The 14,336-nt window shown below is 36.8% G+C and overlaps 1 protein-coding gene across 1 annotated transcript in view; it reads left to right on the top strand.

The window, feature by feature from the left end:
- Window positions 1-11,493, top strand: part of LOC103915646 (sodium channel protein type 5 subunit alpha-like) — a 47,344-nt gene extending 35,851 nt beyond the window's left edge. Inside the window, exons 19-25 of the mRNA XM_009322515.1 lie at window positions 326-414; window positions 3,422-3,676; window positions 4,582-4,635; window positions 5,599-5,740; window positions 7,778-7,878; window positions 8,681-8,945; window positions 10,349-11,493. Coding sequence (XP_009320790.1) covers window positions 326-414; window positions 3,422-3,676; window positions 4,582-4,635; window positions 5,599-5,740; window positions 7,778-7,878; window positions 8,681-8,945; window positions 10,349-11,493 — 2,051 coding nt within the window. The remainder of the gene's footprint in view (window positions 1-325; window positions 415-3,421; window positions 3,677-4,581; window positions 4,636-5,598; window positions 5,741-7,777; window positions 7,879-8,680; window positions 8,946-10,348) is intronic.
- Window positions 11,494-14,336: the final 2,843 nt, after the last annotated feature.

The raw sequence follows: 14,336 nt of genomic DNA, 5'->3' as shown, positions 1-14,336 counted from the left end.
AAAAAAAATTATATGAACTGTTTTGGGGAAAAAAAAAAAAAGAAAAAAAAAGGAAAAATACGTGTTTCAAACTAGAATGAAAGAATTGCATTATTTTAAAAATATTAGGAAAGAATGAAGTAAAATTATATTACGATAACTTTGAATGTGTATTTTCTTCATTTGACTTACTGGTCAAAGATACTATAACATTCAGCCTATGATTGTCTACTGACACAAATAAAATAAATGTTTGTATACCATTTAATAATCTCAGCTTCAATTCAATGAACACAGCTGTCATTTGTTTCCTGGGGACTAAATACTGTTTCCAAAGACACATCACCTTGTTCCTCTGGGAGTGCCCTGAAATCTCTCAGGACTCTTAGAGCATTGAGGCCTCTACGAGCTTTGTCAAGATTTGAAGGGATAAAGGTAAGGATATTGGGGGGGTGTGTGTGTGTGCATATTTTGTAATAGCTGCATTTGAAGTTTTTTGTGAAAATTACAGCTTGAATCTCTGTTTTGGGACTTGATGGCATTAAGATGGTTCAGATTGCCTACTTACATCTTACGGTTGTTATTTTGAAACAATACCTAACACTTGCACAAAAATCTATAAATACAAATTAAATAGGGAGATTGAATTATAATGTGCTACCACAAGGAATTATTACGTATACTAATTTAAACACTGGAATATTTTTCCATGTTTCCAATTTCAGTGCAATTTGCAGAACAAATTAAACAGGAATTTTTTTAGACGTGCACTTTTCTGAAACCCATTCTTTGGTTTATCTTAGACATGGAAAAATTTCATCCAGTGTATTTGGCAAATTCTTCTGAAAAAAAGGAATATGCTTGAAAAACTAGGAACCATTTTTAATTACTTGTTAATAGAAAAGAATCTCTGTATATAGTTAGTACAGAAAACACACTGTAATGTGAGGAAGAAACCTGTACTGTGAAAACTGTAGTTTATCAATCTTCATAGCATAAGAAATGTAGAGACCACAGTCCTTTCTTAATTTTTTCTCATTGCCTGAGGCAAGAAATTTGGACCTGGAAAAATGGATTCATTAATTCATTGCTTCAGTGGAAACTATCCACTTTTTGTAACTCCTTTTCATACTTCCCCTTCTTTAGACTGCTGCGTTTATATCAGCTCATCTTGACAGTTATCTAGACAGGCTCACGTGCCACATTTTCAGATCCACCCTGGAGAATCTGAAGATAACAATCCTTTCAAACTTAAATAGGGTGGGATTTTCTTAATAGGAGAGGGGATTCTTCTAACTCAATTTTAAAAGCTGCTTTGAGCGAACTATCTGGAATCTTTAAAGCCAATGGGGAGAAGTAAAAACTTGTATAATGCAAATCATCTGACCTGTGTTAGATCACAGAATGTGATGAGACACTAACTTCAGGCCCTGGGATGGATGTGGAGCAAATCCTCCTGGAAGCTGTGGAGGACAAGAAGTTAGAAACAGCCAGCGTGAATTTAGGAAGGGCAATTTTTGCCTCTCAAACCTGATTGTCTTCTATGATGAGATGGCTGAGGGAGGAAAGAGCCATCCCTGGTCTCAGATATTGGTCATACCTGGTCTGGATAGGTGAACTGTAAGCTAGACAGAAAATTGGTTGAACTGCCAGGTTCAATGTGCAGAGATCATCAGGATGAAGTTCAACTGGCAGCTGGTACTAGTGGCTCAGAGGTCAGTCCTGGGACCAATACTGCTTAATGACTTAATTAATCACCAAATTGGGGGTGAGCAGTTAATACCCTGGGGGCAAGGCTGCTCTGCAATGAGAGCTTGACAGACTGGAGATAAGGGCTGCAGAAACCTCAGGAAGTTCAGCAAAATCAAATGCAAAGTCTTGCACCTGAGGCAGAATAACCACACGTAACTGTGGCACACTGAGAAATGAGCAGCTTTGCAGAAAAGGACCTGGGATGGACATCATGTTAAACAGCAGAGCACAAAGATGATCTGCCACATATTGGGCTGTTTTAGCACGAGTCTGGCCAGCACATTGAGGCAATTCACTCTTCTGTTTTTGGTACCTGTGAGACTGAATCAGGAGTATTGTGTCTAGTTTGGGGCTCCCCGGTATCAGAAAGATATTAACATACTGGAGAGGGTCCAGCAAAGTGCCACCAAGATGGTCAGGGGACTGGAGAGGAGAGGCTGAGAGAATAGAGCTTGTTCTGTCTGGAGAAGAGAAGGTTAAAGGGAGGGTCTGATTGGGATCTAATTAGATCAGAGATCTAATTGTTGTCTTTAACTACTTAGTGGGAGGTTATGTGAGAAATGGAACTAATGTTTTCTGGTAGGCCCACAGTGAGAAAATGAGAGAGAACGAGTTGGCTGTGAGGGATATTCCAATTAGCTACCTTGGAAAAAAGATGACAGTGTGGGTGTATAGCATTGCAATAGATTGTCTAGAAAGGTTGTTGAATTGCCACCATTGGAAAAATTCAGAACTTGACTGGACAAGACGCCAAGCAACTTGGTCTATGTTGGAACAGCTGATCTTCAAGAGGTCCCTTCCAACGTACTTCGTTCTGTGTGTTTCTAGTATACAGGTGCTATCCAAGGCCAGGATAAAAGGCTCAGGATTTTCTCATAATGATAGCAATGAAACATTTCCAGAGAGATCTTCACTATGCCCCACGACAGAGTGGTGAAAAATGGTGAAAAGAAATAGATAATAGTCCTCAAATTCCCACTGGCAACAAGCGTGGTCCTGCCTGTCAGCATCAATGTGCTGGATTCACAAATACAAGTTCTTACCACTGCTTGTGTCAGGTCCCCAGGACCAAAAGCTGGAATCCCATTTTCACTAGTACCATATCTGGAAGAGGCTTACTGCTCATCATGGGTTTGCATTCACCTTGTCCTCAAGCAAGCCTAAATGAAGGAAGAGTGCTGACCAAAACAACCCAGTCTCCTGGAAGCCAAATTTCTCTGCTTTACGTACTGTGTGCAGTCAGTTGCCAGTGGTTATTAGGTGAGGTTCATTGTGTTACGGAGAGCAAGCTGTTGTTCTTACAAAACCCCTCCAAGATAAAAGAGAGAGTTATTTATGATATTGTAGTAAATGCAGATCATACAACCCATTCCCCTATACCTGATTTTTCGATCCCATAGCTACTACAGACTCATAATCTTATTTTATGTATTTCTTTTACCCAAGGATAATTCTGGTTGCCATCTGTTTTAATTCCTTCCTCAAAAAGGCAAGATAGATACCACAGAATTACATGTTAAGACAAGCTTGAAGTTGGGCTGAAGGCCTGCTTTAAATTTGTCACCTACGAGTTTTTGTATGGGTGACAATCTGCAATAGATACAGAAGAATAAAAAATCAGTGGTTTTCTGGGAAGGTGTTCTATTGAATGTGAATAATGCATTCTTTTCATTCATTTTATTTATTCAAGGTTGTTGTGAATGCACTCTTGGGAGCTATCCCCTCGATCTTGAACGTTTTGCTCGTCTGTATTGTCTTCTGGCTCCTATTTAACTTTGTAGGAGTAAAATTACTTGGAAAAAGATTTTCGAAATGCACACTCAAGAAAGGAAATATCAGTCTAATTGATAACAAATATAATTGTACGTTCTATAATGGAACATGGACAAATAATGATGTAAACTTTGATAATGTTGGGATGGGATACTTGGCTCTTCTCCAAGTGGTAAGTTCTATGAAAACGTGCTCAGTTTTGTTTTCTTCAAGGAAATGTGTTGAGCGGCCCAACCATGGGACACCACTACGTTTCTGTTTATCTCACTGAAATGGGGGATTTTTTTAGCTTCCATATTTTTCTTATCTCTAAGATGCTCAGTTCCTACTAAAGAATACTTTAGCATATGCAACCCTGTGTTAAAATCAAGCACTGTGCGTCATGGCTTTTCAACATACTAAGCCTGAAATAGTCTGCATGTTACCGGATTTAAAGTTATTCTCATTTTCTTTAGCAAAAGTTAGTTCAGAATGGATGAGAAAGAAAAAGCACGATGCAGTTTATTTATATTTCTATATTTTTTTTAATTGTATAAGTCATAAAGTATTGGAATGCTAATTTATTGATCTCCCTAATACCAGAACAAAGGAGAGAAAGGCATTTTTAAAAGTGGCTGTTATCCCTGTATCTTTTCTAGATGAAGTTCTCTGCCCTGTATCCTCCAAAGTGTTCTACGATTCTGCAGAGTTGCTAAAAATTGCAGGAAGGAATCATCTGCTGTTTTCTTAGGAACTGTTTTTATCCTTTTAGGATATATTTGCTAGTTAAGCTGAAACTTTTACTGCTTTTTCAAAAAGAAGAAAATTTACAAAAATTTTAATTTAACAAGAGTTAACATTAAGACACATTTCACAGGATTCATGGCAATTTTTTTTCTTTTCAGGAAATAATATTTCTTTTTCTCTTTACTAAACTCCAGTGAATCATACTTCCAGGCAGTTCTTTGGAAGTGATGCACATTTTTTATAGCACACTGCTTAGTTTTCCACAACTCTTAACACATTAGGTAGAGCTAATACAAATTTTAATTTGTTTTTACTTTAGTGATAATAACCTTAATAATGTGGTTTTTTCAGGCAACTTTTAAAGGTTGGATGGATATTATGTATGCAGCAGTGGATTCACGTGAGGTACGTCACTAAAATGAAATATCAGTTCTTTTCCCTTTCCTTCTTTCCTTTTCTATCCATACAATTAATTTTTCAGCTTTGTTTGCAATATCAAGTCAGAAGTACAAGCGGATGAATGCTTCAAACTACGCCGTGAAACAATAATCCTCGGAGTACCAAATATCTGGAACTTAAACAAAACTGGTCAAAATAGCGTGACACCACACAAAAACCTACTGTATCAAGAATGCAGAGGGCAAGATGTTGCAAGTTTTGGACAAGTCTGTTTTGGGAACAGAGATCAGAAGGTCTTGGAGGGACTGTGCCTCTGAAACAAATTTCCTACTTTTTTAAATGTGTACAGTAGCATTAAAACGACATGCATGTTTAGCAGTTATTTCTGGAGGTTTTCTTCCCCGTATTTGACATCCTTACTATTTCTTCTCCATTTCCCTGTGTTGTTTCTCCCTCTCTCACTAATACAATGTGTTTTAACTTTTCTATGTTTAATTTAATTTGCATTTTGCTTATTCATTCAAGCACTGTACTCTTGAATGTAGTGAAATAGCTGCTAATTAAAAGGATAATTCCTTGTAGGGCTGATCATAGTGAGCTGTTTTTTTAAAACTGCTTCGTGTCTGGGATAGCATTCAAGGGGATGGCGGTTCACCATTATGTTTAGTCTGAGCTGTTTTTCTAACCTAGGCATTCACAGTATCACTTCTGATTGGAACTGTTTATCTATTACTTAAGAATTTGCTAGAGCTGGATTTGGCTATGTGTCTTTGTAATTATCTTTACAAACAGTAACAAGACAGAACAAGACAGTTGTTTGACTTGTACATCTAAATAAAGGTTTAAATGTGTAGAAATAATTTATTCCTCCTGACAATAAAAAGATTTGTTATTATAAATTGGAAACGATAAAGCTGTGATTATCTGGTTTTTAACAATATTATTTTTCTATTTTGATTTTTTTAACAGATAGATGAACAGCCAAAGTTTGAAGCATGCTTAGCCATGTATATGTATTTTGTGATTTTCATTATTTTTGGATCTTTCTTCATGCTGAACCTTTTCATTGGAGTGGTTATCAGCAATTTTAACCAACAAAGGAAAAAGATAAGTACTACATGAGCTAATCCGGGGTCTCTTGTAATCCCAATTTGATTAAGTGAATGCTAGTTTGACATCTAGATGTCTAACATTTTTAGATAACTATTTGACTGGGGAAATTTAAAATCATGTTTAGAGACCAAGTTTTGAAAATAGGAGTCCCCTTTTCCTCAAAGCTTTTAGAATCATAATTAGTAATTTACCTGTAATTAGTAATTTACCTGTAAATTCTGTTTTCATGCCTTAATTTGTTCTAAGCAGGACAAGGAGGAAGGAGTAGGTAGTTTTAGAAAAGAGAAGCCAAAAACGTTATATAGACTTTGCTACAGGAGAGTGGAATTCATATCTTCTGCTTTGAAGATTTACTTTGGAGAGCAGAATAACCCTTTTTGCTGAGAGTAAACACCTAACAAATGTGATAAGGATAATCAAGAAACACTACGGCTCATGGGAGAAGTAACCACTGCTTTCCTGGTAAAGAAACTTGAAAAGATCTTGTTAATCAGAACTTCTAAAACTAGCTACATTTACAAAATCCTGTCATCAATAAAGTAACCCTACAGATTAATTTACTGGGTTTTTAAAAAATTCTGCATTGAGATCCAAGCCATGGCCCCAGGAGGCGGCCGTCTAGAAATTTAAAGGCTTCTTAAAGCTCATGAAGCACTGACTGCTTCCACTTTTCTCCTCGTATTTGTTAGATTCCCTGCTCTTTCGATTCATTAAGAAGTGGAAGGCAAAATCTTAGAATGGAAAACGCAACAACCAAAGAAAAGCAATAGTCAGCCTTCCCTGGTATACTTCAGCTTCTTTGTGCCAAGCTTATTTGTCAATTGAGTTCCCTCCCTGATTCATAGAGGGCCTTAAAGTATCCAGAATATCAGGGGAAATTGAGTCAATTAATCCACTTGGAAGTCTTAAAACAAATAAGCACGTTGTTCATTAGAAAAATACCACAAAAGCAGACCCCAACAGGAGGTTTACAATTTCAAGGTTCACATTTGGAAGACAGAATCTCTACAGGAGCCGTTTATTATTTCCATAAGCTGACTTATACACCAAGTGTCAAAGAATTACTGCCCTTGGTAAAGATAGATAGCAATAAGGCCCACAAGAAATTCTGCTCTCTGCATTTGAACAGAGGAAGGATATGTAAGGGTTGAGGAACAACAGTCCAACTTCACTATAATAGTTTCCTTTTACTACAAAGTCCCGATTATAACAGTCCCCACAGACAGAAACAACACTGGTTAAGTAGCTTATGAGCCTGAACACTTACTAGAAGTTGATCTGGACGTAACACTTTTTTTCTTTTCTCAGTACGTGCTGTAAGTGGGCATTTTTTTCTTTTTCATTTCTTTGCTGCTTCTTGGGGATTTTCATTGAGATTCCATATAATGAAGTTGAACTGAATTTTCAGAGGTCTTGCCAGAGTGATTCCAAGTGCAGATGCCCTACTGAACATTGTTATGTTTGTTTTACAAAATGCTAATCATTCAATGCTTTTATGACAAGTGGCTTCTCCTGAATACTCAGTTCAAAGTGATTGCTAAGTGATACAGGGGGCATAGATGGTAGTAAGATCAGCACCAGAAATTCATTATCAGGAACCCCCCATAGAACTTGGTCCCAAAGTGCTTATTCATAATCCTCCATTTACTTGGTAGCCCAGCAGTATACTTCCATTCCTACCTTTCCCAAAAATGTAAGTGGAAAGTATTTTACTTGTTGATGAGACTTATGTCACTTTAAAAATGTGAAATAGATTTGTAAAAGTTCAGAAAGGCTCTCATAGTTGAGGAAACTGGCTCGGGAACACTGCCTAGACTAGACTTTCACGATCAAACCCTGATGAGCTTTTTGCAGTACATCTTTTCAAAGAACAAGGGGAAAAGAAGAAATGGTGAAGACATATTTTGTCTCTGTGCTCTCTTAGATCCCACTCGCGACAGCTGTAACTTACTTTTTTTTACATAAACTTGCTGGTGTTTATTTAGTTGACTGCTTAAACCTCAGCTGAACAACAGTATTCTTTCCCTTTACTTAGGTGAAAAAGATCTATTTTTGACTGAGGAACAGAAAAAGTACTATAATGCCCTAAAAAAACTTGGATCAAAGAAACCTCAAAAACCCATCCCAAGACCATCGGTGAGACCATCTTAAGTAGAATATGATAGAAGATACAAAGAGCGTGACCATATTTAAACTCAGTAGCTGGGCATCTGGAAATAAACTTCATGTTTGAGCCCATCATCTTCCTTATCCAATACAGTATTTACATTTTACTGTCTTTTTCTTAATTCCATCTAATGCAGTCTTTCTTTGTGGGTATTAATTAAGGAAATTTACAGCCTATTTGTCACCTATTCAACTGTACAACCTATTTATAAAGGTTCATATTAAGTATTTGATATTCATAACATGATTTTGGTTACTTAAGTTGCATGATATTCCTTCTGCAACTAGATTGGATTATTGCAGGTGAGAATGAATAGTGAGTAGTACGTGCCCCATGGCTGTTATTTACTTTTAAATAATCTTATGCTTTATTTCTTATCGTTTCTTTAATTTAATTCAATGCCTGGCTTCACATAGTAACTATTCAGAGATTTTCTTGCTTATGACATTTTAATTAGAATTGCTTATCCTAAAATGTCTGCTTCAATAAATATTTCTACTAAAAGAGCAATCACAAGGTACTCTGAATATTTTCCTGCTGTATAATTTTTTTCTAAGGAGATGTGGTTGCATGATACCTGAAAATACTTAGCCAAGTCCTGAGTGTTTTCTTTGAAGGTCTAAAGAAATCACCTAAAACTGCTTCTAGTAGCTTATTGTTAAATTTATATTCTCTTAAATTCTCTTTCTAAGCACAAATTACTGATTAATATTTGAATGTAACCTGGGTCTTAGAAGTAACGTTAAGCAGTTCTTCTCGTTCTCTCCACAGAATGTGTTCCAAGGATTACTCTTTGATATAGTATCGCACAAAGCTTTTGACATTACCGTTGTGACTTTCATCTGTCTAAATATGGTCATTATGATGGCAGAAAATAGCCAGCATGACATCAAGGATGTTCTTAATAAAATCAACTACTTTTTTGTGGCTGTATTTACTGGGGAATGTGTCATAAAAATACTAGCCTTAAGACATTACTTCTTCACCAGTGGCTGGAACATATTTGATTTAGCTGTTGTGGTCCTTTCACTAGTTAGTAAGTATCAATTGTTATTAGATCAGGTAATGTGTCTTACCAATACTAAGCCAAATTTCAGTATGAAGTAACCACTTACATCTCTCTGATAAACAAATTCCAGATCCATTGTACTTTTTCAAACCATATGCGAAGTGGTTCCTTCTAAAAGGATATATTTTTGTTTTCCCTTATATTTTTGCAGAGTACTAAAAGGTAAATAGATATTTTTCAAATTTTCAAAAAATTTTTTTAAAGTATGAGTTTCTTTGAGTAATTAACAGAATAGGAATTTAATGTAATATCTTTTGGATATTAATGTAACATCTTTTCTAAGTTATTGTACTTAAACTGTTGCCTTAATGTTTTTATGCTTTCGATTTACATATAATCACATTAACTGTTGTTTTCACAGTAAAAGTAAATTCAGGTTAAAAATTCATTTGTATGAAAAATGGGAAAGATTTATTTTCCAGGACTTTCTTTTAAGAAGGCGGATCCTGAGGGCTGATTTAGAAAGCCCAGGAAAATTTAACTGCTCAGCACCATTCTAAATCTGGGCCGCTATTTGTGACTGTGAAAAGTCTTATTAAAATTGGCTTGGGTTTGTTTTGCTTTTCAAATAAGACTAGGTGCTTATCATTTTCTCTACAAAGGCTCACATATAGTTTTAGATTCTTGTACAGTTTATTTGGTCTGTGCTTCCTACTCAGGCTCAGGTTATATCATAGAATAAAGGATGGGAAAGCAAAACTGATCTGGGTTCGCTGCTTCATCCCTAGGCACAGTTACCCCTTTGCTATCCCATGCAACCCAGAAAAATGCTAACTTCTTAAGTCTTCCGTTTGTAATCATTTCCTTTACCACTGTATTGCTGAAGGTACTCATTACTCTGGTCGTAGGATCATAGAATGAGGTGTGAGGGAGGACGAATACTGAAAGACGGTTTTCCTTTATTTTCTTCTTGCTCTTCTCTGATCTCATTCACGTACCAAGCATTAATGAAAGTCTCACGTTTAGCATGTGGCTTAGGCCTGGAGAAGAAGCAGCAATCAGACAGCAGCTAGGAGACAAGCCCCATAGCTTCCAGCACAGGAGCTGAATGGATTTAAAAGGATTTTTTAAGAACTTGAGCAATGCGTAATTTCATCCCTTGAATTAATTAGAGAAATCTGGGAGAATGCAGTTTCCAAACTATCCATTATCTTGATAACTTTTTAATATTTAAAGGTATTACAATTTCTCTTTTCCTAAGCTCTTTTGTAAGTAATTACAGTATTGATGATAATGTGTTTGTTGAAAGTGATGTGATATGATCACTGTCACTTTCAACATCTGAAGCATAGAATATAACAAAATGGACATAAATAGGGAATTTCACTGATACGGCTTGACAACATTTTGTTTTCTTTTTCATTTCAAAGGTATTGGACTTTCTGAAGGCTTTCAAACTTTGTCTCCTACACTTTTGAGAATTTTTCGTTTGGCACGAATTGGCCGAATCCTGAGGTTAATTCGAAAAGCTAGAGGAATTCGAACTCTTCTTTTTGCATTACTGATGTCTCTTCCTGCACTGTTCAACATTGGCCTTCTGCTTTTTCTGGTTATGTTCATTTATGCCATTGTGGGCATGACAAACTTTGCCTGTCTTGGTTGGGAAGGTGGGATTGATAACCTTTTCAACTTTCAAACCTTTGAGGGCAGCATTCTCTGTCTCTTCCAAATTACAACGTCAGCTGGCTGGGATGGTCTTTTGGTCCCTCTGTTGAAAGGACCTGATTCATGCGCTCCCAACTTAAATTTAACAGATGAGCAGAAAAAAAATTGTGCAAATAAGGATGTTGGTATTTTATTTTTTGTAAGCTATGTTATTATATCATTTCTCATTGTTGTAAATATGTACATAGCTGTCATTTTAGAGAACTTCAGTGTTGCCACTGAAGAGAGCACAGATCCTCTTTGTGAGGATGACTTTGATATGTTTTATGAGACGTGGGGAAAGTTTGATCCTCAGGCAACACAGTTTATTAGATATTCTGCTCTTTCAGACTTTGCAGATGCTCTGGCAGAACCCTTACGCATTCCAAAGCCTAATAAAATTCAGCTCATATCCATGGACCTCCCTATAGTTAGTGGAGATAAGATCCACTGCTTGGATATCTTGCTTGCTTTCACTAAAAAGGTCTTGGGAGAATCTAGGGGTTTGGATGGTCTTGAATTACACATGGAAGAAAAATTTATGGCTGCCAATCCATCTAAAGTTTCTTACAAGCCAATTACGACTACCCTTAAAAGAAAACAAGAGGAGGTATCGGCTCTTATTATTCAAAGGGCCTTCAGGAGGTATTTGCAGCGTTCTTTTAAAAATAAATCTTTCTCATACCGTCATAAACGTTGTAACAGTGCTGTCTTTGAAGAAGAAACACGTGAGAAGGAAAGACTTATTGCATCAAGGCTTAATGAAGATAATGGTAGGAAGCTAGATAAATCACGGACTACATCTTCCATATCTCTCCCTTTATTTTATGATGGGATTGCTGAAACAGATAGCGATAACGTGAACACATAAAGCTGCCCCAGGCTGCAGCATTTTTTGATTAAACCGATATCAGTTATTTTCAGATGGAGAAAATATTTTGATCCCAGAGCATAATACTGTAAATTTAGAATAATGATGGCAGCCTTTAAGTATTGTGATTGTTCAATTTTGCAAATGCTCCTTAAAACAATTAAGATTTGAACAACTGTGTCACAAATATTAGAGGAAAATCAAACCATGGAATTTTTTTCCTCGGCTACTGGAGTAGGTGGGCTCATTTTTTACACCTGTCATTTTTTGTATTACTTCATATTTCTGTGTTCACAGAAGAAATCTGTAAAAGATCAGTTGTAACTGTAATATGATTTATAAGCACACAAGGCTGTAGAACAATGTATATCTCTTTAGAGGTAAAGCCTGGTTTGAAAAATTGGTTATTGTAGCAAAATTAAATAATTACTGCATTTTCTGTAAAAGAGCTCACTCAAGACGCGAGTATAATCAGCTGCTGATTTCTGTGTTGTTTGGGACCGTCTTCCTCCTAGTGCCTTTGGATGGATTTGTTTATGCTTAAGAATTTTTGAGGTGTCTTTACACGTGCACCTAAATGGATTTAACATATCATCCTCAGGTGTCTGTGCTTGAAAGTTGTATATAATTTGTTCTTTATATCATTCAGTGTATGAAAATTGTGATTTTGTTACCAAAATCAAAGGATGTTATGCAAGAGTTATTGTTCCCAGAAAATCTTAATTATTGTACATAAAAATTCATCATTATACTTCATCCAAATGTCATAGAAAGCATTACTTAGTAATCTGAAAAGGAGTTCGTGGTATATCTTAGGAGACGACATTTATTAAAGTTAGAGCAAGTATTTATTTCATTGGTTCTGAAAAAAAGAATGTATGAATAATGTGTATTAATAGTACTTTTACTGGTGTTTTGCAGTTTAGGTTGGTCAGGTGAAGTGTCATGGTGGCCTCAGAACTACTGATGAAATAAGACTATTTTAGATTCTTCAATAAAGAGTTCAGATGCTTAACGCATTTTTGTCTGTTTTGTAAGAGGTATCTTCAGTTTCAGTTTATTACAAGACATAATTTGTTATTAGAGGGGTAGAACCACAATAATATAATTTTCCAAAAATAGCTACCTATTAGCACAAGAAACCTGAAAATGTTTTACTTTTTACAGGGAATCAGAAAAGATTTAGCATTTTTCAGGCCAAGAATAGCAGGAACAATAAGGTAGTTCCTCAATTTTTACTGTCACTTGCCTTGTTAAATACTGTTAAAATATGGGAGATATAGTCAAATCTAAGCCATTTGTAGGACAAATAAAGGCACGTGAAAGCTGAGAGTTAAAGAGTTCAGATACAGTACGGCTTGAACTGGCTTCATTGCTTCCAGAACCAGCTTCTCTTCAGAAAAAGGCTGACAAAGGAGGTCTGCAGACCTCTTGGGATAGCTCAGAAATGGGCACTTGGTGTCAGCAGCGCTGGGCAGCAGGACGCAGAGAGACTCGATGGGTCTGCTTGGGTCCTGCTCCTCTCCAGCTCGGATTGCTGTTGTGCCTGCGGTGCACAGTGATGCTTTTGAGGTGAAACTATTCACTCTGTTTGGTGTGGGCAGCTGGCATGGGCCGACAGCTTTTGTTCAACGATCAGATACCATTAGATGGCAGCATTTACTACGTTTTAGAATATAGCCAGTCTTAAGTGAAACAGATGTCGAGCTCCTACACTTCAACATGGAGGTATTAAATTAATTGTAAACAAATATAGAAAATAATGTCATAACTCTTTTTTTCTGTCCCGGGCTCTCAAGCTAGCCACAGCTCTCAGTGGGTGCTTGTTCGCTGGCTGTTCTGGTTTTTACGTCTGACAGACTGGCAGACCTTAATGATTGTGAGGTACTGCCTCCTGGAAAAAAACAACCACCCAACATTCTCCTCGGTGCTTGGATCTTCCAGGAGGGTAGTTTCAAGCATAACTCTGTAACACTCTAGCAAGAAATGTTTGTTAGGAAAGAGATAAGAGTGCTTTGTTCTTGCGTATTGGAAAAGAAGGAAAAACTGCAAAAGCCATATGAGAGAATTTTAAATAGTAATAATATGTAACAAAACGCCAATTTTTTTTTTAATTAATCTGATCTTTACAATTTAAAATTATGTTGTTTGAGTGCAACAGCAGGTGCTGTGCCCTGGTCCAGAATTAGAAATACTTCAAAGGCGAACGCTTTTATTTCCATTGTAGGGGCAGCAGTTTTGGACAGAACCACACCTGGCATAAACACATCCATAGTGATTATTTTACCTCAGAAACATGCAAAAGCACCTGAATTCACCACAGCGCAAATTTAAAAGTCTGACCAATATTTTAGTATTGCTTAAGCATTAAAGTAGCCTTAGCACACTATTGCAGGGTTGAAAAGAGAACGGTGATATCCAGCTGTTGCAGCTTCTTCGTGCTGGAATTGCCCAAAAGCCAGTTCAGCCGCTGAAGCAAAGTAGAGGTTTGCTAAAATTGCCTGGACATACGTGAACTTCATGAGAGGTGGTCAGGCATGCTTGGAACACAGCGAAAGAATATTCCTTTCTGTTTATGAAGTCTGATGCTTAAATCAGAGCACAGCAAAACCAAAGGAATATTGGATCCCTCCGGTCAGGAAACACTGTGCGTGTAAAGCTACCAGTGAATTCCTGAGGACCAGCTATACAATACATAGCAACGTTGCCTCCTTAGTGGTGGTGCAGAACTCCGTTATTCCATTTCCATTTATCACTTTCCTGTGTAGAAAGAGTTCGCAACTGACCACCGGTAATTAAGAGTTTTCTCCTACTTGTGTGATAGCCCTGTATCCCTGAGAACA

The sequence above is a fragment of the Pygoscelis adeliae genome, unplaced genomic scaffold (assembly GCF_000699105.1).
Source record: "Pygoscelis adeliae isolate BGI_AS28 unplaced genomic scaffold, ASM69910v1 Scaffold123, whole genome shotgun sequence".
NCBI classification, from domain to species: Eukaryota; Metazoa; Chordata; class Aves; order Sphenisciformes; family Spheniscidae; genus Pygoscelis; species Pygoscelis adeliae.
Note: the sequence above shows the minus strand (reverse complement) of the source record. Positions and strands in the feature narration are given on the sequence as shown.